Source organism: Podarcis liolepis (genome assembly GCF_965112155.1).
Source record: "Podarcis liolepis genome assembly, chromosome: 7".
Classification (NCBI taxonomy): Eukaryota; Metazoa; Chordata; class Lepidosauria; order Squamata; family Lacertidae; genus Podarcis; species Podarcis liolepis.
Window position 1 is genome coordinate 69,327,609 of NC_139561.1, and position 27,929 is coordinate 69,355,537.

The 27,929-nt window shown below is 47.7% G+C and overlaps 1 protein-coding gene and 1 long non-coding RNA gene across 5 annotated transcripts in view; one reads left to right on the plus strand and one right to left on the minus strand.

Annotated features, from left to right (window-relative positions):
* The window catches only part of LOC310710917, a 73,896-nt gene that overhangs the window by 20,808 nt on the left and 25,159 nt on the right, over positions 1-27,929 (minus strand). The gene's annotated exons all lie outside the window — the stretch shown is intronic.
* LOC310710898 (CCN family member 2-like) lies at positions 7,772-27,912 on the plus strand. 4 transcript variants are annotated; one of them, XM_083512205.1, is made up of 7 exons: positions 7,772-8,125; positions 8,816-8,904; positions 21,187-21,400; positions 22,422-22,676; positions 24,003-24,047; positions 24,542-24,753; positions 26,139-27,912. In XM_083512205.1, exons 1-7 carry the CDS (start codon positions 7,984-7,986, stop codon positions 26,448-26,450), a joined length of 1,269 nt encoding a protein of 422 aa, XP_083368331.1. In that variant the 5' UTR covers positions 7,772-7,983; the 3' UTR covers positions 26,451-27,912. The 4 variants fall into 4 exon arrangements, with proteins under 4 accessions (XP_083368331.1, XP_083368332.1, XP_083368334.1 ...); XM_083512206.1 differs by lacking the exon at positions 24,003-24,047 and having other exon boundaries at positions 7,788-8,125; XM_083512208.1 differs by lacking the exons at positions 7,772-8,125; positions 24,003-24,047 and adding an exon at positions 15,087-15,268 and having other exon boundaries at positions 8,784-8,904.

A 27,929-nucleotide genomic window follows, 5' to 3' on the forward strand; every position in this document is an offset into this window, starting at 1 on the left:
TCAACAATTTGGGTTCGTCCCCCCCCAAAACCTTAACAATTCTGGTGGGTTTAGCTCAGCAATTCTGGGGTCTTCCTAAAAAAAGAGAGCGCCATATTTCAAAAAGTAAAATTCCTGACACCCACTTTTGCAGGTTTAGGAATTTTACTTTTTGAAATATGGCAACCCTAGTCAGCGCCTAACAGAAGTAGAAGACATCAAGAAGAGGTGGCAAGAATACACAGAGGAATTATACCAGAAAGATATGGATGTCTCGTACACCCCAGGTAGTGTGGTCGCCGACTTTGAGCCAGACATCCTGGAGAGTGAAGTCAAATGTGCCTTAGAAAGCACTGCAAATAACAAGGCCAGTGGAAGTGATGGTATCCCAGCTGAACTACTTAAAAATTTAAAAGATGATGCTGTTAAGGTGCTACACTCAATATGCCAGCAAGTTTGGAAAACTCAGCAGTGGCCAGAGGATTGGAGAAGATCAGTCTACATCCCAATCCCAAAGAAAGGCAGTGCCAAAGAATGCTCCAACTACCGCACAATTGCACTCATTTCACACGCTAGCAAGGTTATGCTTAAAATTCTACAAGGAAGGCTCAAGAAGTATATGGACCGAGAACTCCCAGAAGTGCAAGCTGGATTTAGAAGAGGCAGAGGAACCAGAGACCAAATTGCAAACATGCGCTGGATTATGGAGAAAGCTAGAGAGTTCCAGAAAGACATCTACTTTTGCTTCATTGACTATGCAAAAGCCTTTGACTGTGTTGACCACAGCAAATTATGGCAAGTTCTTAAAGAAATGGGAGTGCCTGATCACCTCATCTGTCTCCTGAGAAATATCTATGTGGGACAAGAAGCTACAGTTAGAACTGGATACGGAACAACTGATTGGTTCAAAATTGGGAAAGGAGTACAGCAAGACTGTATATTGTCTCCCTGCTTATTTAACTTATATGCAGAATTCATCATGCAAAAGGCTGGGCTGGATGAATCCCAAGCCGGAATTAAGATCGCCGGAAGAAATATCAACAACCTCAGATATGCAGATGACACAACCTTGATGGCAGAAAGTGAGGAGGAATTAAAGAACCTTTTAATGAGGGTGAAAGAGGAGAGCGCAAAATATGGTCTGAAGCTCAACATCAAAAAAACGAAGATCATGGCCACTGGGCCCATCACCTCCTGGCAAATAGAAGGGGAAGAAATGGAAGCAGTGAGAGATTTTACTTTCTTGGGTTCCATGATCACTGCAGATGGTGACAGCAGTCACGAAATTAAAAGACGCCTGCTCCTTGGGAGAAAGGCGATGGCAAACCTAGACAGCATCTTAAAAAGCAGAGACATCACCTTGCCAACAAAGGTCTGTATAGTTAAAGCCATGGTTTTCCCAGTAGTGATGTATGGAAGTGAGAGCTGGACCATAAAGAAGGCTGATGGCCGAAGAATTGATGCTTTTGAATTATGGTGCTGGAGGAGACTCTTGAGAGTCCCATGGACTGCAAGAAGATCAAACGTATCCATTCTTAAGGAAATTAGCCCTGAGTGCTCACTGGAAGGACAGATCGTGAAGCTGAGGCTCCAATACTTTGGCCACCTCATGAGAAGAGAAGACTCCCTGGAAAAGACCCTGAAGTTGGGAAAGATGGAGGGCACAAGGAGAAGGGGACGACAGAGGATGAGATGGTTGGACAGTGTTCTTGAAGCTACAAACATGAGTCTGACCAAACTGCGGGAGACAGTGAAAGACAGAAATGCCTGGCGTGCTCTGGTCCATGGGGTCATGAAGAGTCGGACACGACTAAACGACTAAACAACAACAACAACAGTCAGCGCCAGATTGTTTGAGGACTCCGAATCTGGGTGTATGTGGCAATGGGATGATGGTCGTCGTCGTCTTCTTTGGCAATCACTCGTAGCTGAGTAAGATTGTCTTCCTTGAACACAGTCTTAACAGTCCATAAATGACTGTGTAGGCCTATTCTGGATTCACACGTCCTTCCACAGTGGGGACATAGGTTTCTGGGCGGGAGTTGATCATGGTTAGGGTTTGCCAAACGTGCCTTCCTCTTAGCACATTTCTTCCTTTCGTCCTGAGTTTGAGTGTCTTCAAAGCCCATGACACCATTGGTAAAGGCTGTTCTGCAACTGGAACGCTCGCAGGCCAGTGTTTCCCAATTGTCAGTTTTTATACTACTTTTTTAGGATTTACCTTGAGAGAGGCTTTAAACCTCTTTTGTTGACCACCAGCATTACACTTTCCATTTTTAAGTTCGGAATAGAGTAGTTGCTTTGGAAGACGATAATAAGGCATCCAAACAACATGACCAGTCCAACGAAGTTGATGTTGAAGAATCATTGTAAGTGCTGGACTTACTGACGTGTTACAGTGCAGGTATGAAGCCTGTGGACCTACAGGTGTTGTTGGAATTCAGCTCCCAGCAGCCCCAACTGGCACGGGCAGCAGTGAGGAATTATGGGAGCTGGAGTCCAGAATGTTTGGAGGGTCACTGGCTCTCCATTTCTCCTTTAAAGGGTGAAAAGCAATGGCCTGATCACCAAGATACATGTGATTAAAAGAAGATGGTGATTTAATCTTTGTTGCACACCGTACAATTAAAAGCATATGGAATCCTGGGAACTGTTGTTTCCCCTCACGTAGCTATGGTTCCCAACACCCTTAAACTACAGTTCCCAGGATTTATTTATTTTTTAGGTAGGGGCAGGAAGTCATGTGCTTTAAATCTATGGTATGTATGCAGCCAAAGACTGTATTGCAATTAAAAGCGATAGCAAAATGATAATCATTTATTGATTTGTCACTCCACCACCTTGTGTCAACTCTGGGCATAATATTGTAAATGGATTGATGGTACAGTGGTACCTTGGTTCTCAAACTTAATTCTTTCCAGGAGTCTGTTCGACTCCCAAAACCTTTCGAAAACCAAGGCACAGCTTCTGATTGGCTCCAGGAGCTTCCTGCAGTTAAGTGGAAGCCATGTTGGACATTCGGCTTCTGAAAAATGTTCGCAAACCGGAACACTTTTTTCTGGGTTTGTGAGCCAAAACGTACAAATACCAAGGTGTTCGAGAACCAAGGTACCACTGTATATTGGAAATGAGATGTTGGCACCAGTTTTTTCTGTTTGTTTGTTTCCGTCTTAATTTGTTGCGTTTCCTCCAGAAAGTGTTATATCCAGATTAAATGAGAGGAAATATAGACTGGCATTTTTTATGTCAATGATGCGTGGATGCTGATCAGTAGATCAGGAATTAATTGGCTACATCTATATCTATTTATATAATTGCAAGGCTTTACAACGGTGGAGTCAGGAGCTTGGAACAGCTACTGACACCCAAGAAAGTAAAAGGGATGCAGTGAGAATCTGTTTCCCATTATAGTGTGTGATGAAATGCCTTAAATGTTTATCAACTCTCTCCCCCGCACCACCCACTTTAAGACAAGGATCATATAATTTGATGGGCCACATAATCTTTAAAATTCCCTCCTCCCTAACAGTGCTTATAAATGATCAGAGACCTGGCACGTTTTTTGTTCCCTTCACTCGTTACACAAGCAGCTCCGCTTTTAGGGTCACTTGGAAGAGCAGTGGTGAAACTTCATCATCTGCCTGTTTTAATACTCATCCTCCATTTGAAACAGCAGTGTCTTCTGATGGTCCTTTCCAGTGGAGGCTGCGGGGAGGAGGGCTGACTTCAGTCTTGTGGTATCTACTCTTGTTTGTTTTATTTTAAACTAGAACTGAGGGGTCCATCAGCTGGACCAGCCAAACACAAGTTACTGATAGGAGTGGGAATCATTTGCAAAATGTGTTTTATTATTACACGTGTATCCCATCTTTCCTCGTAATGTGCTCTCAAGGCAGCATATGATATTGTGGACTTGGAAAACATTTGGGAAAAAGCAGCCAGGGCTTTTTAGTTTAGAGAACAGATGGTTAAGAGGTGACATGATAGAAATTTGTAAAATTGTGCATGGCATGGAGAAAGAAACTATATTATGCCGAAGAGAGAGAAAATACCATTAAATAATACAAGAGAAAATTTCAGGGGTCACGACAAGAAGAATTTCCCAGCTGGCATGACATCTTGTCTGTTTATGTTTTTTACAAGCATCCCGTGGAAGAGAATCAATCGCAGCCTTTTTAAAACTTTGATTGAAAACAGGTGGTGGGGCTTTTGCCAAGGTGTTGGGTATTTTTGTGCTGTTTACATTGTGGCTCTTGTGGCAATTATCTGCCAGGCTATATTCTAAGTTGATCTCTTTGCTAATTCTGCAGAGGTTATATAGCCGGAAGGCAGCAGGTATTTTAATTCGCTTCGTGGCTAATTTTAAATGTGGTTTTCAATTATTTTCTTGCTCTTGAGTTCCATCTCCAACTGAAAAAATAATAATCCTGGGCTAGATCCAGACTATGTTAGAAATGAATGTGGCTTAGCTCCATCACAAGCCTTTCGTGTTGATTTCAGTGGGCTTCAAGTGCAACCAAAATAGACTGCAATCCTAGTCATATTTACCTGGGGCTAAGCCCCATTGAAGGGACACGGGTGGCGCTCTGGGTTAAACCACAGAGCCTAGGGCTTGCCGATCAGAAGGTTGGCGGTTCGAATCCAGCAGTTCGAAAGCACAAAGAGCAAGTAGATAAATAGGTACAGCTCCAGCGGGAAGGTAAACGGTGTTTCTATGCACTGCTCTGGTTTGCCAGAAGCGGCTTAGTCATGCTGGCCACATGACTCAGAAGCTGTATGCCGGCTCCCTAGGCCAATAAAGCGAGATGAGCGCCTCAACCCCAGAGTCATCCGTGACTGGACCTAATGGCCAGGGGTCCCTTTACCTTTACCTTTTAAGCACCATTGAAGCATTGGGGCTTCCTTCTGAGTAAATGGGCTTGTGCTGTTAAGATAGGTCCAGTGCATTACGCTTTAAAATGCATTCTTCATGCAACCTTCAGACCAGTAGCAAGTGGTCCACCCTCCTTGTAAGTCACTTTCTGGACCTATTTTAGATCAATAAGCAGTTTTGAAATATGTGAAATAAATAATTTGGACGCCATGCCATTATCTAAATATGTCCACAGTGTATCTTCAATAGGATTCCATCAGTGTCTACAAGATTCAGCATCCAACATGGCTCCGGCTATTTAAGCAACTCCAGTTTCAACAGTCATCAGTGATGACAACAACAACAGCAACAACAACACAACCAAATCTCATTCATTATTTGTTTTCTCCAGCCAATGCCATTGCTCCACTAACCAAGGAATGTTGTTTGCTTTGAACAACATCCCTCCCTGGGATGGAGGAAATGTGTGTTGACAGGACAGGAAATTCCTGCGAACCACAAGAAACTAGATCTCGGCTGGGCTGCCTGCAGTCACTGCAAAGGTTTCCATCTGGGCAATTTAATATTTATTAAAGGAAGGAGTGAAATGAATGATCATTTCTCCCCCTTGGTTTTAACTGCACCGTTCAGACCTGTAAAGAAAGGGTTCTAAAAGCAACCTTGTGTTTCTGGATACAGAACACTTTCTTTTCCAAACAAGCTGCAAAACCAATAGGAATTCTGCCTTGTAGTTGAAGTTTCTCAGAGCTAGATGTGTGCTGGGGCTTCCTATGAACTTTCTCAAACTTGGACAGAGCAGCCTCCATTAGGAATGAGTAGGACAGCTAATTTGAGGTCCAGCGAAACCTGTCTTAGGTCAAGAGGATCCCAAAATGAGTCCCTCTCCACACCATACATTTAAAGCACCTTTACATCACTTTTACAGTAGTGGCTTCTCCCAAAGAATCTTGGGAACGTTAGTTTGCTAAGAGTGCTGCTAACTCTACCTCTTAGAGGGGTCTCCTAGCAACTCTCAGCACCCTTAACCAACTACAGTTCCCAAGATTCTTGGCAGGAATTAAAGACCTTAAAAGTGGATTAAGAGTGTTTTAAATGTCTGGTGTGGATGTGACCTAGGTCTTAGCTCAAGCTATAAACATTGCATACTCACTTTGTCATCAGGTAAAGAGCCAGTAGCTAAGTAGATGGTCCTCCTGTTTCTGAGATGTTAGCTGTGTGCTTATGGATTGCTTTGTTGAAAATCTGGACAGAATCTCAACAGTGCCTAAAACAAATCTCTTGCAGATGAAAACAATAGTAAAGTGCATGGGAAGAAAATAATGGGAAATTGGAGACATTCCTTCCAGTTGATCATCAAGAAAAATGCTTTTCATCTTTTTCTTTATAACTGTTTTCATTTCAAAAGCCATACAGTGGTACTTTGGGTTAAGTACTTAATTTGTTCCGGAAGTCCGTTCTTAACCTGAAACTGGTCTTAACCTGAAGCACCACTTTAGCTAATGGGGCCTCCTGCTGCCGCCGCGCTGCCAGAGCCCGATTTCTGTTCTTATCCTGAAGCAAAGTTCTTAACCTGAAGCACTATTTCTGGGTTAGCGGAGTCTGTAACCTGAAGCGTATGTAACCCGAGGTACCACTGTACTAACAATATTTTATCTGTGGCCTGAGAGAGATCTGTGTAGCAACCCCCTCCCTGCTGACCAAACGTGACCAGGACTGGACTACCATTTTGTGCTGACATCTCAGCCCTTTGATACTTCTTTAACTTAATCATGTCATTCTTGACATGTCTTGGAGCAGAGGTAGGCAACCTAAGGCCTGGGGGCCGGAATCAGCCCAATTGCCTTCTCAATCCAGCCCGCGGACAGTCTCAGTGTGTTTTTACATGAGTAGAATGTGTGCTTTTATTTAAAATGCATCTCTGGGTTATTTGCGGGGCATAGGAATTTGTTCATCCCCCCCAAAAAGCAAAATATGGTCCGGCCCACCACATGGTCTGAGGGACAGTGGACCAGCTCATGGCTGAAAAAGGTTGCTGAGCCCTGCCTTGCAGCATTCCCTGAACTTGTGATGTGTCACAGGTGGAAATAGGTGGGGAGGGCAGAAGAACCAAAAGTAGGGAAGAGTGGCAGAGGGACTCCAGAAATCACAAGGGAAAATTTGTCACTGGGAAATGCTGGCTCCATCTTGCTGTGGCAGCCTGAAGCGTTGTATGCTTCAAGGATAAATATCTTCCAGTTTTTTTAGTAGCTACTACCCAGCTTTAAGATTCCTTTCTTCCCACATTCTCTCAGCCCTGAGTAATGTCTTCTAAAAGTCGGGTTGCTTAGGAAATCTTCACAGGCCTGCAGCTGCAAAAGAAGATGTAGGGCGCATTAACTACGAACCCCAAAATTATTATGGAGTTCGTTGTTAATTTGTTGCATTCAGAAGTTCCCTGGTTTGATCCCCAGTGTTTCTGTTGGGCTGGGAAAGACCTGTCTGAATTCCTAGAGAGCTGCTGTCAGTCAGTGCAGACAGTACTGAGCTAGATAGCTCCTTTGGTCTGACTCAGTATAAGGCAGCTTCCTATAGCCTTATTTTCTTACAGATGTGCTTTGTTTGGGGCAAGGGCCATACAGCTCAATGGTAAAGCGTTGTATGCAGAAGGCCTGATATTCAGTCTCCAGATAGGGCTGAGAGAGACTCCCTGTCTGAAACCCTGGAGAGCTGTTGCCAGTCAGAGTCAATATAGACAATACTGAGCTAGATGGACCAGTACAAGGCAGCTTCCTCTATTCCTATCCTTAAGCACGCACAGCTGAAGAAAAAAAATGAAATAGGTGGGAAGGGCAGAAGAACCAAAAGAAGGGAAGAATGGCGGAGGGACTCCAGAAATCACAAGTGTCCCTCCTGAGGTTCTTCGGTGGATTTCACGAACCAAGTCTGCCTTCAGAGTCTGGGTCAGGTGGGTTGGAAAGACATACCACTAACTCCTTCTCCTCGCTTGTGTTGACAATTTTGCTTGGGATTCCCAGTGAGGCTCAACATCTGCTTTGGGGACTGGGGACTGGGGTATTTTTAGCTGCTGTTTATTTGGACTAAGCATGCTGCTAGACTGAAATATCCCTGCAGCCTTTCTAAAGGCAACAGCCATGTCACAAAGGAAGGGACTTTCATCCCACACACGAGGCGCTCAGAGATCTTCACTTGGGATTCAGGAACTTGAAGAGGAATGCTGCTGGAAGACTCCTCTGTCTGTTTGCTTGGGACTCAGTGGGGAGTATACTATTACATGTACAGCAAAATGTTGTTGTCATTACCGCTGTTACTTATTGCATTTATCAGTTTTGTTCTGGCTCATGCCCAAAACACAAGAGATCAGTATTTGGGCAAGTAATTGTGCAGGCTTGGCAGCAGACATACTTCTCAGGAGTCACAATTCAGGCGTTCAGGAACAGGGCGAGAAGTTCAGAACTGGATGGAAACAGCGGCGTAGCGTGAGTTGTCAGCACCCGGGGCAACGCAAGTAATTTGCGCCCCCTAACCCGGGGCAAGGCAAGTAATTTGCGCCCCCCCAACCCCTAATCTGCGAGTTGCCGCTGGCGCTGCCGCGCAAACAACGCTGCTTGCCCGGAGGAGGATGGAGGCAGAAGCAGCCGCCGCCTGTGGCTCGGCCGAGGGGATGGCGGCGGCGGCAGGGTGCAGAGGCTGCCCGTGCCCGGCCAGGCATCGGTGGCGGCGTCGGCGCTGCTGCAGCGGCTGCTCCTCCTGCGAGCAGTGAGCGGAGCGCAGCCACAGCGACGGCGGGGGGCGCGCGCGCTAGGGCGCAAGGCTGGCGGTGGCGGCGGGGAGCCCGGCGGAGGAAGGAACTTGTCCCTTCCCTCTGGACTCGCGCCCCCCCAGATGTTGCGCCCGGTGCGGTCGGCACCCCTGGCACCCCCCACGCTACGCCACTGGATGGAAATAACAAATATGTCCCAACAGGTATCCCTGCCCCTCCCGCCAAGCTTTTGAAGATGAGGCGTGGCACGCTCACTTGTGAGACTCTCTCACCTTGCTGGAATGCCAAAACTGTAAGCATGATCTCTGTTGTGACGGGTTGGTCTGCTCCCATCAGTGAGGGCGATGCAACAAGGGTTCACCCTTCTGTTCTGGCTGCTGTTCAAACTTCTGTACCGGTTTATGCCATTTCTGTACCAGGGAGAGCTCCTGGAGCCAGATTAAGAGGCCTGGTGGGTCAGATTCCCCACCCCTGTATTACCATATTGCTACTTCTAAATTGTGCTTCCAGATTCGAGACACCAGCACTTCTACAAGCAGATATAGCTCTATTGTCTGTGTTACTTGGGGCCCATTTACACGCACAGTGAAACCGTATAGGACAGGCTTCTTGGGACCATAGCATGTGATTTTGCCAACCACATAGCTCAGACCCTGGAGGAACATACAGTCAGTGAGCAAACTGCAACCATGTTGTGCTCCTTCCAGCACTGTGGTGCTTGAGTCACACTGCCTGATCCCAAATGGCCATTTTCTGCCGAGGCAAAATGGTAAACAGGACTTGTTCAAGCATGTTCCTGGTGAACAAAGTGAGAGAAGCTGGAACACTTAATGAGCGCAAAGGGTCATGTTTTTCTTGTGCTGGATTCAAAGAAAACGTTCCCCTTGCATTAGGAGAACCCGTTGTCTTCTAGAGATAATGTGCTTCTGAGTGAGGGGTGAAGGGGGCTTCTTTGTCGTCCTGTCATTTCCCATCATTAATCATTTTTGTTTCTGGGAAACGAGTCCCTTCGCTTCTTTTCATAGCTTGGAACATGATTTTAATCTCAGCAGTTCTCCTGTGACTCTAGAATCACTTTGCTGGAATTTGTGGCGTGGCTCCAGATTTTAACAGATACCCGACCAAGGGCTGAGTCCGACATGTTGCTAGGATGGCTGAGGTTTGATCAGGTCCCTGAAAACTGCCCCCTTTATCCATTCTGTATCAGTTATAAGAGGAGATTGTGTTTAGCTCTCTGCTGTGCAAAGCTTCCTCGGCTGACGTCTGCGTATTTATTATCTGTTTATTGAACCCATTTGTCGCTTTTCTTACAAAAGCAGCTCAGAGCGACTTGCCACAATAAATAAACACATACATTTAAACCAGCATAAGACAAAACTAAAGAAAACAAAACCCTACCTCATAGGGTTGTTGAGAAGATACAGTGGGAGAGACCCTATACACCAGCTTGAGTTATTCGGGGGGGAAGGTGGGCTAGAAATTCAGTAAATGAGAAATAAACTCCCTTGAGTTGAATCCAGACAAAATTAGTTGTACTTGGTTCCTGTTGAACTAATCAAACTGTGAGACATAAGCCATGCCTAACTTTTCCTGTCAATTCCAATGAAACTAATTGCAATAAACTCAGTCTGAATCCTATTCACTTATTCCTGCCCCAGGTTCAGCAATTGTAGTCATGAAATGTTCTGTTCTGGGTGAGAAGGAACATTTTGGGGATGGTGGGGAAAATTTTTAGATATATTTCATCACTTTTTTTCCAGGTTTGGACAAATATTTTTTATTTTAAGTGCACAAATGGCTAGAAGCAGAATACCTACACATGTTTTAAAAAATTATCACATCTACAGATCTACAGAACATTCTGTTCAGGTGATGGCCTTCAGTTATTTCAGCTATCTGGGTGTGGCTGGGTTGCCACCCAGTTTCTGACAGGGATTCTGCACTTTTCAACACCTGCACGCAGCAAAAAAATTAGCAGGTGTCATTTTCCTAAGCCTAGTGCTGGAATGGGGAACTTGTAGCCCTACAAACGTTGGGCTAATTTCTCCTCATCCCTGACTGCCTCTGTCTTCTCTCCAAGCGGGCTCCACCCTGGCGGAGTCTGCAGCTGCCCCTGTTCCAGCTGCCTCTCCTGCCCCAGACAGCCCTGCGTCCGACACAGCAGGCATCCTGTGAGCTAAAGCGAAATATTTAAGGATCCAGAACCCAGCGGCAAAGTTCTTCCCTTGTTAGAACCAAGAGAACCACGAAAGCCAAGCAAAATGCCTCCTAAGCTTTAGCAAACCTGAAAATAAAGGGGTTGCGGAACCAGTTATAGAATATAGAAAACAGATTGATGATTTGAAGACGTTCAAAAGAGCCAGTGTGGTGCAGTGGTTAGGTTGCCTGACTAAGAGGACCTGGGAGACAAGGGTTCAAGTCCCCCCTCACTGGGCGACCTTGGGACCAACACTGCCTCTCAGTCTCACTGGATTGTTGTGAGGATTAAATGAGGAGGGGGAAGAACCATGCACACCATCTTGAGCTTGGATAAGAACAATAAATAAATTAAGAAATAACAGTAGAACAGGAACTAACCAAAGGCAGAAGTAGTGGAAAATCTAGAGGAGAAGCTTCTCTGTAGCTGAAATGGACAGCAATGCCACCTCAATCTGTGGCAGCAGCAAACCAGGCAGACCTGGTATTTTACCACCTAGTGGCAGCATGGAGCGAAAGCAGGGACCTGAAGTGGCATTGCAGAGAGGGTGCAGGTTGGATCCAGACTTAGTCGTCTTGCTTCATGTAGCTGTGCTGATATTAATGGGTGTTAAGTAGTTGTGACCAACTTGTCCCACTGATTTCAGCAGGGCTGTTCAAAGCATGATTAAGTCCAGAGCGAACCCATTTGTTTGATAGACTAATAATAATAATAATAATAATAATAATAATAATAATATATTATTTATACCCCCACCCATCTGGCTGGGTTTCCCCAGTCACTCTGGGCGGCTTCCAGCAGAATATTAAAATACAATGATTCATCAAATATTAAAAGCTTCCCTAAACAGGGCTGCCTTCAGATGTCTTCCAAAGGTCTGATAGTTGTTTATTTCTTTGAAATTTTGTGGGCGGGCATTCCACAGGGCAGGCGCTGCTACTGAGAAAGCCCTCTGCCTGGTTCCCTGTAACTTCGCTTCTCACAGCGAGTGAACTGCCAGAAGACCCTTGGAGCTAGATCTCAGTGTCCAGGTGAACGATGGGTGTGGAGACGCTCCTTCAGGTATACTGGGCCGAGGCCGTTTAGGGCTTTAAAGGTCAGCACCAACACTTTGAACTGTGCCCAGAAACATACTGGGAGCCAATGTAGGTCTTTCAGGACCGGGTGTTATGTGGTCTTGCCGGCCACACCCAGTCACCAGTCTAGCTGCTGCATTCTGGATTAGTTGTAGTTTCTGGGTCACCTTCAAAGGTAGCCCCACGTAGAGCGCATTGCAGTGGGAGATAACCAGAGCATGCACCACTCTGGCAAGATAGTCCATGGGCAGGTAGGGTCTCTGCCTGCGTACCAGATGGAGCTGGTAGACAGCTGCCCTGGACACAGAATTGACCTGCACCTCCATGGACAGCTGTGAGTCCAAAATGACTCCCAGGCTGCGCACCTGGTCTTTCAGGGGCACAGTTGCCCCATTCAGGACCAGGGAGTCCCCCACACCTGCCTGCCTGTGTGCAGGAGATTGCAGCTGCAGCATCTTATGCAATAGGACAGGGTTATTGTTTTGTCTGTTGTTATGTATTTTTGTGCTTTTATACTGTAAACCGCTCTGTGATCCTAAGAGGAAGGGAGATCTATAAAGAAGAAGAAGAAGAAGAAGAAGAAGGAGACATGATGCACCATAACTGAAGCACCACTACCCTGGATGCTGCATAGACTCCTGACACAAACCTGCTTGCTATTCTCAGCAGGTAACAGAAAACCAACATTTTCAGCTTCAGGTCCATCAGCAAGGAGTGTCTCATGTCCATAAGACAACAATGCAAGGTTATTGTGAAGTGTTCAGAGCCTGACAGCAAGTATTCAGTGTGCACTATGCTCCAAGGCTCAGTGAGAACCAGTAAGGTGTAGTTGTTAGAGTGCTGGGCTAGAACTGGGTAGATTTGTGTTTAAAATCCCCATTTGACCATGGGGTGGGTGACCTGTCAATCACCAACTCTCAGCCTCCCTACGTTACAGAGTAGTTGTGCAGATCAAAGTGGGGGAATACCATGTATGCCACTGAGAATTTTGGAGGAAAGACTCATTGGAAGAAGAAGAGGAGGAGGAGAGTTTGGATTTGATATCCTGCTTTATCACTACCCGAAGAAGTCTCAAAGCGGCTAACATTCTCCTTTCCCTTCCTCCCCCACAACAAACACTCTGTGAGGTGAGTGGGGCTGAGAGACTTCAGAGAAGTGTGACTAGCCCAAGGTCACCCAGCAGCTGCATGTGGAGGAGCGGGGACGCGAACCCGGTTCACCAGATTATGAGTCTACCGTTCTTAACCACTACACCACACGGGCTCTGGAGAGATGCTGCCTATTAGCTGCCTTATATGAAGTTAGACCATTGGTCCACCTGCCTCCTCTGTGTTGTCCATGCTTTCTATACTCCTGTGTTTTAAAGCCATCTCCGTTAGTGCCTATCCCATCTCGTGGCAGCATTACATAACTTTTGAGCTATTCCCAAAAATGAAGAAGAAAGCAAATTGGGGGGAAATGGGTAGCAAGGCGCAAGGGATGCAGTTGTGGGGGAAGCACATATATTTTTTAAGTGAATTAAACATGGAGCATTCCTTGCTCCAGGGAGACTCTAAGCAGGTTTGACATCTTTATCTCTTCTTCTTCTAAAGCAGCTCAGGCAAAAAGAAAAAGAAAAAAGTGTGTGTTGGGGGGAGCAGTACAGAAGCATAAATAGCCCCAAACTTGGGTGTTGCCTCTCTTTGATCATTCTGAGTCATTCGAGCATAATTTCTGCATCTCTTGGCTTGTTGTAGGCATGGGAGGAGGGTTTAGAGTCAGTGATCACACCAAGTTGAGCAGCAGTGAGGAATCTGTGGCCTTCCAAATCTTGGACTCCAATTCCCATAATCCCTGGCTGTTAGCCATGCTGGCTGAGGCTGATGGGAACTAGAGTCTGACCGCAAGTGAAAGGCTACTGGCTCTGCCCCTTTGAAGTGGGGCTTCCCCACCCCTTTATTGCCCTGAGGGATATCTGAGGCTTTGATGGAACTGCAAACACACATTTGTGGGATATAAGTGAAATCACAGAATTGTAGGGTTGGAAGGGACACCAAGGGTCATCCAGTCTAACCCCCTGCGATGCATAAATAATTTTTGCCTCTGCAGCACATATGCACGCTCAAAGAAAAGTGAGATTATCTGAAGAGCTCCAGCCTGAGAATATAACAAACTAGCTTATTCTAAGGAAGACCCTTTCAAGTAGGGCATTGGAAAATTGGAGAATGTCCAGAAGAGAGCAAACGATTAGGAACATGGAGACATATGGAGCTGACATGCCAGTCCCTTGGGTCCATCTAGCTCTATACTGCCCGGGGTTTCCCAAACTTGGGTCTCTAGCTGTTTTTGGATTACAGCTCCCATCATCGCTAGCTAGCAGGACCAGTGGCCAGGGATGTTAGGAATTGTAGTTAGCTGGAGACCCAAGTTTGGGAAACCCTGCTCTGCACTAACTGGCAGCGGCTCTCCAGGGTTTTAGACGGGGAGGGGGAAGTCCCAACCCTACCTGGAGATGCCGGGGATTGAACCCGGGACCTTCTGCATGCAAAGCAGATGTCCTGCCACTGAGTTAAAAGAAGTGAGGGCAAGTCTAGTTCTAAGCATCCATTTCTCAAGGTTAACCCTGCGATTGGGAAGATCTGCCTGGATTAGGCTTCAGAAAACGAGTATCCCCACTTTTCAAAGGATCTTTCTAACCCCACGCAATTATTTTACAGCTCGGGAAGCTTTTCATCTGTGATTAATTTGGCTCTGCGGCACTGACTCAGAACAGGTGATCACACCCTGCAGACGTGTTGGCATTGATCTCTCGGTAGTTTTCAAACCCCTGGCTTGTGCCTTGAAGCACAGTTGTGGTACCGTGTTGCTTTCAAGACAACAGCTGAACTTTCCATCATCATTCCCCCTCCTCCCTCCTTGAAGGGGGGAATGAAATTAGCCCAGCGTGCTTTGAGTTTATTTAACAAGTTCAGCTCCTGTGGCCAATAGAGACTAACAGCAGAGGGGGAGAGAAAATCGTTGCAGCCTACATGCTTTGGAGATTAAATAAGGCCTTTTAAAGGACTTGGACAGAGATGCTGGGTCTCTCTCCCCACCCCATGTGGAATGTTACGTGCCTATCCCAGACTTCACCACCAGGGCCACAGGAATTTTGAAGAAGAAGGGGAAGTTTTTTGGAATTCAGTGCATTTTCTGTTGCACCCACTTTGGGCTGTTTTCCAGGCCAGTCGCTGCTCTCCAGACACACCCCTTTTTGAAAAGACTATTTAAGGATGAGCTTGAGCACAGCACCCTCCCAAAGGCAGAGAGGCAGGGATGCACAAAGAGAGGGGCTCAGGATGTCTGACCACGCCGGGGCAAGAACAACCTTCACCCTCATTCTCTTTGTCCTGGGGCCTGGCTGGGTATGTATGCACAATTTTACAGGAGGTGTGTGCAACGAATGAATGAATGAATGAATGAATGAGACTTGCGCCTGCCTTTGATGCATGCCAGATGAGTTAGTTGACTTCAGCAGAGCTTAATATGTTCAGGGTGGGACCAAGTGCTCAGAGGTCCAGCTCTAGTTGGCTAGCAGCAGCTCTGCAGGTTTTGGGGGGCCACCTCTTGTATGCATATGTTTACACACTAGTGAGGGATGCGGGTGGCGCTGTGGTCTAAACCACTGAGCCTCTTGGACTTGCCGATCAGAAGGTTGGCGGTTCGAATCCCCATGACGGGGTGAGCTCCCGTTGCTTGGTTCCAGCTCCTGCCAACCAAGCAGTTCAAAAGTACGTCAAAAAGTGCAAGTAGATAAATAGGTACCACTGTGATGGGAAGGTACCGTATTTTTTGCTCTAAAAGACTCACTTTTTCCCTCCTAAAAAGTAAAGGGAAATGTGTGTGCGTCTTATGGAGTGAATGCAGGCTGCGCAGCTATCCCAGAAGCCAGAACAGAAAGAGGGATTGTGCTTTCACTGCACAGCGATCCCTCTTGTTATGGCTTCTGAGATTCAGAATATTTTTTTTCTTGTTTTACTCCTCCAGAAACTAGGTTTGTCTTATGGTCTGGTGCGTTTTATAGAGCGAAAAATACGGTAAATGGTGTTTCCGTGCACTGCTCTGGTTTCAGTGTTCTGTTGCACCTGAAGTGGCTTACTCATGCTGGCCACATGACCCAGAAAAACTGTCTGCGGACAAACGCCGGCTCCCTTGCCCTGTAAAGCAAGATGAGTGCCACAACCCCAGAGTCATCTGCAACTGGACTTAACTGTCAGGGGTCCTTTACCTTTACCATTGGGGACTTTAGGAAACCTGGAGGGTACATGCATACAATAGACGTCTAGTGTTAAATGCATAATAACACAAGGGGCCACAGAATTGTCGAGTTGGAAGGGACCACGAGTTTCATCTAGTCCAACCCCCTGCAATGCATGAGTCCTTTTGCTCAGCATGGAGCTTGAACCCACGACCCTAGGATTAAGAGTCTCGGGCTTGACCAATTGAGCTATAATGATGCATAGGATATGTTAGAATGGTTTGAGTTTCTTTAGTGGAAGCAAAGGGCACTTTGTATATATTTAGAAAATTATGCTGGAGAAATAGAGAGTTGTTGTCAGCTGAGTTCTGCCCAGGGCAGACCTACTGAAAATAATTAGTTGCGTTCCTGGATTTTGATAGGTTTACTATGAGTAGGCTTAAGATTTCATACAGCGTGAGGCTTGACTCTTTTATACATATTTTTGCATATGAATACAAGCTTTTAAAAAACAACAACAAGCTATGGGCAGAACTGAACTGAATTGTTGAATGCAGGGAACAAGGTCTGCTCACAAAAAAAGACTCCCCCCCCACCCTCTAAAATTTCTCTGGAAGGTTGGGGGGGGGGACCTAGAACAGGTTTTGGGATGTGCAGAAGGGAGGGGAAGTCCCACTCCATGAGTGGACCTTGTTCCCTGCACGGCGAATGCCCCACTTTAGTGCATTGTTAAATTCCACCCTACAGGTTATATCAGGGGATATTGTTTTGTTTGGTTTCTGTCCTCGTTTATATTATGTATTTCATCTTTTCATCTTGTGTTTTTATGTTGTGAACCGCCGTGAGATCTACGGATGAAGGGAGGCATGCAAATTTAATAAAGAAAACAAATAAAAATAATAGTCCTACTCAGAGCAGAGCCATTGAGACTAACGTAATTAAGTTAATAATGAGCATGAGTTTTGATGGGACTACATTCAGTAGGGTTAGCATTGGACACCATCCAATGGATGAGTGGCTCGGATGTAAGTGGGCGCTCGATACAAGAGGGGGCTGGAGGCAATCGAAGCTCTGGCCTGCAACCATTAAATTCTGCATATGAATCCTTTAAAATTAGATTTCCCCTCCATCCTTAGCCCTGGAGTGTGTCTGGTGCCATTGTTCGCACTAACACAGTTATCCAGTTCCAAGGGGGAAATGCTGTTGAGAAAGCACCAGTGAGAATTAGAAGGCTGGGCTGGTTATTTGGGCCGGGATTCTCATCTGCTTGTCATGTGCTTGTTGCAGCATTCAAGATTTCTCAAAGTGGGCAAAAGACCACCCTAATGAGGCGAGTACATCCCACAGCTGAGTAACAGAGCACCCGCTTTGCAGGCAGAAGGTCCCAGGTTCAATCCCCGGTATCTCCAGGTAGAACTCAGAGAGACACTATCCCAGTCTAAATTCCCAGAGAGCTGCTGCCAGTCTGTGTAGACAGTACTGAGCTAGATGGACCAAGGATCTGGCTCTATATAAGACAGCTTCCTATGTTTGTAAGCATGGCCATGGGTGCATGGAACTGGTAAATGGTGCAACCTCCTGGCTTTTCCCCATATCTCCCTGAATCGGATGAAAGAGGGCAGTGATGGATTTTAATAGATCCTGGATGGACTGCTTGCAGCAGGTATCCCCACTGGTTGAGGGTGAAACTCCATTGCAGAGAAGCCAGTATAAATCTGACATTATGGAGTATGACTTGAGGGGGGAAACTTCCTGTTTGGGTACAATGTTTACTATGACTGGTGCTGTACCTTTTTTATTTTTTTAATGGTTTTACAATGAATTGAAATGCAAGTGCTGCAGAAGGAAGCCACAGGCTCCATTTGCAGATTAGCTGGTGTGCAGGGGTGGAGTAGCTTTGGCCCTCCTGTTGGGCTCCCAGCTCCCATCAGCCCCAGCCAACATGGCTGAAGGTGAGGGGTGATGGGAGATGTAGTTCAGCAACCACAGGTTCTCCACACCCGATGTCCCGTGTCCTAGGTTATTACTATTTTTTTTAACATCTTTAATTCTTCCCCACCTCAAATGAACTCAAGGCAGCATGTGTCCTCCTCCTGCCATCAGTATTTTAGCTACACAACAACCCTGCGATGTGGGTCAGGCTGCTGGCCGAAAGTCACCCAGCTTTATGGCTGAATGCAGATTTGAACCCGGGTCTCCCTGTTCCTAGATGGAGCACTCTAATCATTGCACATGCTGGCTCTCAAACACAATTACACAACCCACCAAGTCCCATTTTGCCTCCTTATCACAGCTGCTGTTTTAAGTCTCTCTTGCTGCCACTATACGGTGCTCCCATTTCCCCTATTTTCTCATTACTGAGAAAGTCATTTCCTGTATGGTGGGGAACAGAGGAGTGGGGAGCGTGTATGGATCTTTATCTGCAGAGGCTTCTTCACCCAAGGGCTGTCTGAAGGTGATCCAGAAGGGAAGGCTGCAGATAGGGTTTAGCAGGAGGGAAGGAACCCCTTCAGGCTCCTGTTCTGAGAACCAGTGTGGTGCAGGGTTTAAGAGCAGTAGACTCGTAATCTGGTGAACTGGGTTCGCGTCTCCGCTCCTCCACATGCAGCTGCTGGGTGACCTTGGGCCAGTCACACTTCTCTGAAGTCTCTCAGCCTCACTCGCCTCACAGAGTGTTTGTTGTGGGGGAGGAAGGGAAAGGAGAATGTTAGCCGCTTTGAGACTCCTTAGGGTAGTGATAAAGTGGGATATCAAATCCAAACTCCTCCTCCTCCTCCTCCTCCTCCTCCTCCTCCTCTTCTTCTTCTTCTTCTTCTTCTTCTTCTAGTACCATCTGACAGCTGCTTGGGCACCCCAAGGTGACTAGTGGCTCTAAGAAGAAGCTCAGTGTTTATGATCTTTCAAATCCATCCAATTTCTTAGGCTAGGGATGAGAAGTCTGTGACCCTCCAGATGTGGTTGGACTCCAGGTCCCACTAGCCCCAATGGGCAGGGACGATGGAAGTTGGAGTCCAGCAACATCTGGAGCAGCGCCGATTTCTCACCCCGAGTTAGTTGGATGAGCAGTTCCTGACAAAATGGTCTTATAACCAGTGACTTCTCCTTGTTTGGGGTTTTAAACAGGTTTCTTTATCAGTTGAGCAAAGTAAGCCTCATAACAGGGGTAGCTAGTTGGGACACACACACACACACACACACACACACACACACACACACAGATGTTGTTGGACTGCAAGTCCCATCATTCCTGACCATTTATCATTCTGACTGGGGCTGATGGGAATTGTAGTCCAACAACACCTGGAGGGCCAAGGGCTCCCTGCACCAGGACATGATTTTGCCCCTTCCAGGTGTTGCTGAAATGATGGGATTTGTAGTTCAGCAACTTCTGGAAGGACAAAGGCTCTCCTTCCACACCATGATAGAAGTGGGGGCAGAATATTACAATGCTCCTTAATATTTATGTTATTGGAAAGGTGGGGGAAAATGTGTTCATTTTCAGTTCTTTGTACTTGCTTCCAGCTGGGAATGGGGACTTCATCCCAGAGTCCCCAAGTGCCCTGGGCCTTGTAAGAGCTACTCAGCTAATCCCCCCCCCAACCCGGAATGTGATAGCATGAACCATAAAGCAATTCAAAGGCGTTGCTGCCGCCCATGTTAGCTCCTTCCCTGAGGTGAGATCTGTGTGGTTCACTGATCCAGTTCAAGGCTTCCTTGCAGCCAGAACAGCTGCAGACGTGAGAAGTGAATCTGCAAGGTTTTGATGCTGGGGAAGGTGATCTGAAGCAGAAAGAACATTAGCATGAGTAATTTGCCAGGTACCCGGGCTCAAGCCTGACGTGCCGGCATTGAAGAAACATCAATCGTGTTTCGACTTGCAGGCTGAGCAGATGGGACCAGGGCATCCCTGAACAGATCCGTAGAGTCCCAAACGGCTGCTCTTCTCATCGAGAACGACTGTTCCTTCTTTCTTTGGCTACGCCTTCGGAGAGTATTGGCGGAGGCAGCTTTGCAAAAAGCATGGCCTCCGAGGGGCAGAGTGCCTTCCTTTGTCTGAGGCTGCTGTGCCAGCTGCAGCTGCTTCTAGGCAGAGATGGCCTGGCCACAGGGACCTGCCAACCTTTCAGAATGACTACTGCGGGGCTTCTGCTGAAGACGGACTGAAAGGTGCAGCTCATCGAAACACAGCTGCTTGGCCAGCAGCCTGGAAACAGATATTGGGGATATATTGTGCCAGGACTTTAAGAGATTTTCAGGCTTTTTGCTTATTTCCAGGTGTGAGCCGAAGTGTGGATGCTTACCTTTAAGAGGGGCGGGGAATCTAAGGCATGGGAATTTTTAATCATTACCATTATTTGTACTTCTGTCCCAGCTTTTCCTCCAAGCTCCAAGCTTTTTCTCCTCATTTAATCCCACCACAACCTTGTGAGGGAGGCTAGGCTGAGAGGCAGTGACTGGCCCAAACTCACCCAGTGAGCTTCATGGCCTAGAGGGGATTTGAACCCTGGTCTCCCAGGTCCTAATCCAACACTCTAACCCCTACACCACACTCGCTCTCATAGGGCCCTCCAGGCCTCTCTCCGTAGCATTCAGGACTCTCTGCAGGCTGCATCCCACATTGACTGTGCTCTGCACCTTCCGCAAGTGCTTTTGTAGAATATATCCCACAGCTTTTAATTGTAGCACTGTTTAATTGTTCTTGATTATTGTTTTCCCTATGTTTTCAGCTGTTCTTATTTTTATCTGTAAACTGCTTTGAGTCCTGTCAGGGCAAAAGATGGGGGTGTAAATAAATATATAGTAATTATTGTTATTATTTTGTCTGGCTGGAATCCATCCTTGCTTCTTGCTTGTCTGATGAGAGAATGGAGATACATCTGGGTGTTGAGACGGGCTTTTGTATGGCTAGACTGTTTGCTGCTGTGGTAACCTTGAGACTGGATTATTGCAATCCGCTCCCTGTGATGGTGGTGTTGATGATGGATGATGATGATTCCAATTTATTGGCCACTTTCTCTCACCAAAGGCAACTCAGAGCAACTTCCAAGCTCTCGCCCATGCTCATGGACTTTTCCCTCCTTCTAGGCAGCATCTGAGGCATGCACGTACCCTTGCCAGTGCCCCGTGCAGGCACTCCGGTGCCCTGCTGGCACCAGCCTGTTGCTGGATGGCTGCGGATGCTGCAAAGTGTGTGCCAGGCAGCTCGGCGAGCTGTGCTCACTCCAGAAGCCTTGCGATCACCACAAAGGGCTCTATTGCGACTTCTCCAAGATCCACAGAGACAGTGGCATCTGCTTAGGTGAGCTGCTTCCACAGATTCTCTGCAGTGAAAGAGGCTTGTTTGCTGTTACCCCCCTGAATGGCAGGACTAGGTCACGCGGGTGTAAGGATGGCTGTGCATGCACCAGAGTGCTAACAGATAAAGTGGGTGGCACAGATCCAGTTTTTCTGTGTGCTCTTCCAATTGTGCGATAGCACAGCGTTTCCTGTTAGGGGTCGAGGTCAGGAGCATCCCACACCCTGAGATTTCAGGGCTCAAACTTGGCCCCCTGGTGATGTCACGGTAGGCAGACCCTAGTGATGTCATAGGGTGATTTTTCCTCTGTTCTCCCTCCTGCCACTGAACCCTGGAGATGGAGGTTAATTGGGAGAGGGGAAGACACCACCACCCCCTAGCATCTATGTAATAATTTGCGGCTGGCTCCTGCTGGAATGAAGCTTGCAAGCACAGTCTACTTAATTGTTCTTTAAAAACCTTTTCAACAGGCACTCTTGCCCACCTGGAGGTTGCAGCCCTTGCTGTGCTGCCTAGAGAGGGGGCCTGACAAACCTTGAGCATTCAGGTCGGCCCTGAAGGTCCGACAGCCCTGTTTCCCATCCACACAGGAGCAGTTTTGGATGGGGGATGCATTCAGACTGTGTGTTGTTGTTGTTGTCCTCTCCCATCAGTTAGTATTTCCTCCCCTTGCCAGATTGGGTTGGGGAGCAAACCTGAAGTCAAAACCCAAAGGACAATTATATGGGGAAACTCCAGAGCTCAGGTAGACCTTTTTGCTCAGGCAAGATTTAGTCAGGGCAGGAAGCCCTCTCTTGGCCCTGCCGGCCTTGAAGGATCCAATGGGTGGGCAGAGTCAGTCCCCAGGGCAAAGTGGAGAAGGCACAACCCACAGTTCATTGGCTGGCCATGAGGGGCACCTGCCCACAGTCTCCGCAGCAACAGCTCTTGACGACAGCTGCTCACCTGCCTTTGTACCACAACATAGATGCATGTGTTGGCAGGATCCCTTCGACAACACGCTTCTCTTCTGTTTTCCCACCAGCTCATGAAGGGGCGACCTGTGACCTGCTGGGCAAGATCTACCTTAACGGAGAGAGCTTCCAGCCCAGTTGCAAACTGCGGTGCATCTGCATGGACGGCGCCATTGGCTGCATCCCCCTCTGCATGGACGGCATGCGCCTCCCTTCCCCCGACTGCCCCTTCCCCCGGCGGGTGAAGGTGCAGAACAAGTGCTGCGAAGAGTGGGTCTGCGAAGGGAGCAGCAGCCCAAAGAGCCACTACGGAAAGGGCATGGCAGGTGAGGGGACTCGTTGGGAAAGTGGGGGGGGTGACCAAGGAGACAGGTAGGACTGTTGGAGCAGAAAGACTAAAAGATGCTGGCTGTGGTCACCCCACCTCAAGGAAAAGGTTCAGAAAAGGGCAACCACGATGATCAAGGGGATGGAGCAACTCTCCTACGAGCAGCGTCTGGGAATTTTTAGTTCAAGTCGAGTAAGAGGTAAGAGCCATAGAATCATAGAGTTGGAAGGGACCCCAAGGGTCATCTAGTCCAACCCCCTGCAATGCAGGAATCTCAGCTAAAGCATCCATGACAGACGGCCATCCAACTTCTGCTTAAAAACCTCCAAGGGAGGAGAGTCCACAGCCTCCCAAGGGAGACCGTCCCACTGTTGAACAGCTTTTACTGTCAGAAAGTTCTTCCTGATGTTTAGTGGGAATCTCCTTTCTTGTAACTTGAAGCCATTGGTTCGGGTCCTACCCTCCAGAGCAGGAAAAAACCAAGCTTGCTCCCTCTTCCATGTGGCAGCCCTTGAGTGGATCGAGAGAAGTTTTTCTCCCTCTCAAAGCACTAGAATTTGTGGGCATCCAATGGAAGCTGAACGTTGGACGATTCAGTGGAATGGAGGTAGTGAGAGCCACTAGGTTAGATGGTCTTAAAAGAGTATTAGACAAATTCATAAAGGACAGGGCTATCAATGGCTACTAACCCTGATGGCTATCTTCTACCTTCACTGTCAGAGGCCGTACTCTTCTGAGTACCGGTTGCTCAAAAGGAGAGTGCTCTTGCGCTTGGGTCCAGAGTGCTGTGACAGTAATCCCTTTTCACAGGGAACTCTGGGAACTGTAGCTCTGGCAGAGGAATGGGGTCTCCTAACAACTCTAAGCCCCCTTAACGAACTACAGTGGTACTTCTGGATGCAAACGGGATCCGTTCCGAAGCCACGTTTGCATCCTGAGCAGAATGCAACCCGTGGCAGAGCCAGTGTGGTGTAGTGGTTAAGAGCGGTAGTCACGTAATCTGGGAAACCGGGTTCGTGTCTCCGCTCCTCCACATGCAGCTGCTGGGTGACCTTGGGCCAGTCACACTTCTGTGAAGTCTCTCAGCCCCACTCACCTCACAGAGTGTTTGTTGTGGGGGAGGAAGGGAAAGGAGAATGTTAGCCGCTTTGAGACTCCTGAAGGGGAGTGAAAGGCGGGATATCAAATCCAAACTCTTCTTCTTCTTCTTCTTCTTCTTCTTCTTCTTCTTCTTCTTCTTCTGCACATGCGCGTAACATCATTTTGAGTGTCTGCGCATGCGCGAGTGGCGAAACCCGGAAGTAACCCATTCCGTTACTTCCAGGTCGCCGTGGAGTGCAACCTGAAAATGAAGCGACTTTAACCCAAGGTATGACTGTAGACAGGAGTGCCTGGCGTGCTCTGGTCCATGGGGTCACGAAGAGTCGGACACGACTAAACGACAAAACAACAACAATGACTGTACAGGTCCCATAATTCTTGGGGGGAAGCCATGACTATTTAAAGTGGTACCATAGTGCTTTGAATGTGGGGTGTGAATGTGTCCTCAGTTGGGCATAGCCCAAGATAAATGGAGAATTGAGAGAATTCTGAATTGCTTTGTTCTATACAGTGAAGGTGGGACAGATAGAGAGGCCAAAGGGCCTTAAGCCTGTGGTGTATAGCACAAGCTATCTCTTTCAGGTATTTCCTGGCCGTCTAGGAGGCCAGCTGTTGAGAGCACTCAAGCAATCTCCCTAAGAAAAGGCTACTAAGGTGGTTTCTCCTGGCTCCCTTTGCCCTCTCCTGTCCAGAGGCCCAGCCTGACAACCAAAGGATGCAGCTTTGACCTTTGCTCACCAAAGTCCTTTCCTCCAATCTCAGTTTACAGGAACAACCCAGTTCGCAAGCCCAAGACGAACCACCTCCAGGAGAACTGCTTGGTGCAGACCACAGAGTGGAGCGCCTGCTCCAAAACCTGTGGGATGGGCATCTCCACCCGGGTCACCAACGACAACCCCCAGTGCCGGCTGGAGAAGGAGAGCAGGCTCTGCCTTATCCGGTACTGCAATGTCCCCTTAGAGAAGAGCATCAAGGTAACTAACTGGCAGCTAACTGGAGCAGGTGTAAATGCATGAGATCGGACCATGCCAGGCATGGCGAGCTGCTTCCAGCCTGCGTTCCCAAGCTGGTCCACTGCGCCTCTTGACTCGCCCTGCTTGGCTTTCTCTGAACCTCACCTCCTTCCCTCTAGGCTCCCTGCCCGCTCACTTGTCCTGTTACACTGAGCTGGCAATGCAGGAAAAGATCTCCCTGCATGAACAACTCTCAGTGGGTTTCCTCTCTCCGGTCATAGGAAAGGGGTCCTCTTTCTCACTACACAGCAAGGAAACCAAGCTGAGAAAGAAATACGTGTGTGAGAGAGAAAGAGTGGGCAAAATATAAAGAATATGACCCATGTAAATACGGGGAGGGAGGAGGAGGAGAGACAGCTAGACAGAGACCAAATCTTTCTTTAAAATTGTTGGTTTCAGTGAGCCATTCAGGAAGCTGTTCTCAAGCAGCTGGGATGGAGAAAGCTTCTTTTTCATTTATTACATTTGCACCCATCCATAGTCCCGTCCCCCCGCCACACTCTGTTCATGTTAACCCCACAACAACCTTGTGAGGTACGTTAGCCTAAGATGTAATGACCATTCTGAGGTCATTCAGTGATCTTCATAGCCTTGAACATAGGGGATTTGAACATAGGTTCCCCTGGCCCAACATTCTTAGTGCGCATGCACACACACACACACACACACACACACACACACACACATACCCCATACCTCCAGAGGACGGCCAAGGATTTTCCTTGGGCAGGAAATTCGGTTTCTATCCTGTTCTAACCACTACACTACACTGTCTCCTGCCCTGGAGTACAGTCGTACCTTGGAAGTCGAATGGAATCCATTCTGGAAGTCTGTTTGACTTTCTAAACGTTCGAAAACCAAATCGCAGCTCCTGATTGGCTGTAGGAAGCTCCTGCAGCCAATCAGAAGCTACAGAAGGCCTGTCGGACACTTGGGTTCCAAAAGAACGTTCACAAACCGGAACAATCACTTCCGGGTTTGCTGCGTTCGGGAGCCAAAACGTCCGAGTTCCAGGGCGTTTGGGATCCAAGGTACGACTGTATTTGCTTCCCTGTGCAGGGATTTGTTGATTGTTTGGATGAGCATCGTGAGCCCACCTCACCTGGAATCTGGAGTGGCGAAACCTAGACAAAGCTTTCGCAGGGCCATACCTCGGTCTCAGAGCCCTTCCTCCGCATGTGCAAGACCCTAAACACAATCCAAGCCATCTGCAGCTAGGGTTGGGAAGGATCCCTGCCTCAAACTCTGGAGAGCCACTGCCAGTCTGGTTTTTATAGTCCTACGTCCAGAACTGAGCCAGGATACTTATTGTCGTGGTCTCTTCCCCACCCTCCTCCTCTCTCCAGAAGGGAAAGAAGTGTGTTCGGAACCCCAAGCCCCGCCGGGCGATCCGCTTTGAGTTCACGGGCTGCACCAGCACCCGCTCCTACCGGCCCAAGTTCTGCGGCAGCTGCACAGATGGGCGCTGCTGCACTCCGCATGTCACCAGCACTGCGAAGGTGGAGTTCCAGTGCCCGGAGGGAGACTCCTTTGTGCGCAAGATGATGGTCATCCGCTCCTGCTCCTGCCACTACGACTGCCCCGCAGACAACGACATCTTCCTGGCCACCTACCACCGGCGCATGATTGGGGACCACGTCAAGCTTGAGAGGCAGTAGAGCCCATCCCCATGCCACCTCCATGATGCCGGCTGGCAGAGATGGCGCTGGCTGTTACCTGGGATGCTGCTGGGAGAATCAGGGGATGGAGGAGGGTGACCTCAGTAGACTGGAAGGCATGTGAGTCCAGGCACTAAACAGTCCTCTATTGCAGGAGGCTCCAGCTTTCTCAGACCCAGGGTTCGCCTTACAACCAAGTGTGCATTTGGGGGTCCAGTTCTTTTCCCCTTTTTTATTATTACCACCATGTATTTGTATGGCAACAGTACAGCTATTGTGAAACTCGCCTTAGAACGTGCTGCAACATGGTAGAGGGACCCACCAGTTGGAAAACAGTGCTCTGTTGTGCAACAGCACGAACCTGGCACTTTGTGGGGTGAAGCTTGCACACTTGGTTTTGCACTAACCAGATCCCCGGTTCCAAAGGTAGCTTCCTTATCTAAGGAGTTCTGATCCAGCTCCACAAGCAAACAACTGTCAATAACGCGCTGGCTTTAGGCAGTTTTCATCATACCGTACGCAGCCCCTTGGTTCCCACGATCCCTTTCTCCTTCTCGCTGCTGTTTGGCCAGCACAGCAAAACATCCCCCCCTTGTTCTCCAGGTGCAAACTTTCCAAGAACTAGAACTCAAGTCGGATAGGTGGCTGTCGCTGTGTGACATAAGCACCAGACCCAATTGCTCACCTCCGGCTTCAGAGTTAACAAACCTTTTTTAGATTAGCTGATCTGAAGGCAAAACCAGCTGGGAAATATTAGCTCGATGAGACACAGGTTGCTGTCACCAAAGGTACAAAGCCAGCACTACAAATCACAAGCAGAAACGAGTCAAAGGGAAGGCTATGGAAGACTTTTAACAACAAAAGTCATTTGATAGGCATCTGCTGTATAACCTGGCTGGCAAGAGATCATTGAGTTCAGAGTTCTGTCTTTTGGCAGAGGATTCGCCATCACCTACCATTTGGAAGACTGGTGTAAATCATTTTGGACAATTTGCAAGACAGAGCCGCCTCCTTTTCTCCCCATAAACCTGCCCCCTGCTCTGAGCATCCAGATTCCCCCTGTAGAGATGCTCCTTCCCTCCCAATTTCAACTGTAAATACCATGAGAATTATTTTTAAAGCCTATTGTTACGATTAGCACTTTTTGATGTTGTGGGTCTTATTTTTTCCACTTCTGCTGTTCACTTCTTTCCTTAGTGTTTTCTTCTCTTCTCTTTTTTAAAAACTTCTTGCTTATCTGACTTGGAGGAGTCATATTAAGGCAAATGGGAATGACTTCAGTTCGCTTCCCAGGAAGGGCTGGGAGAAACCCTTGCCTGAAACCCTGGAGAGCTGTTGCCAGTCAGTGTGGACTATACCGAACTACACAGACCCAATGGTCCAACTCTGTAAGGCAGCTCCCTGTGTTCCTAGATGCTGCAGCTAAAGATGATAACAATAAACCTTCTTTTTTTTAAAAAAAGTCGCCAGTCAAATAGC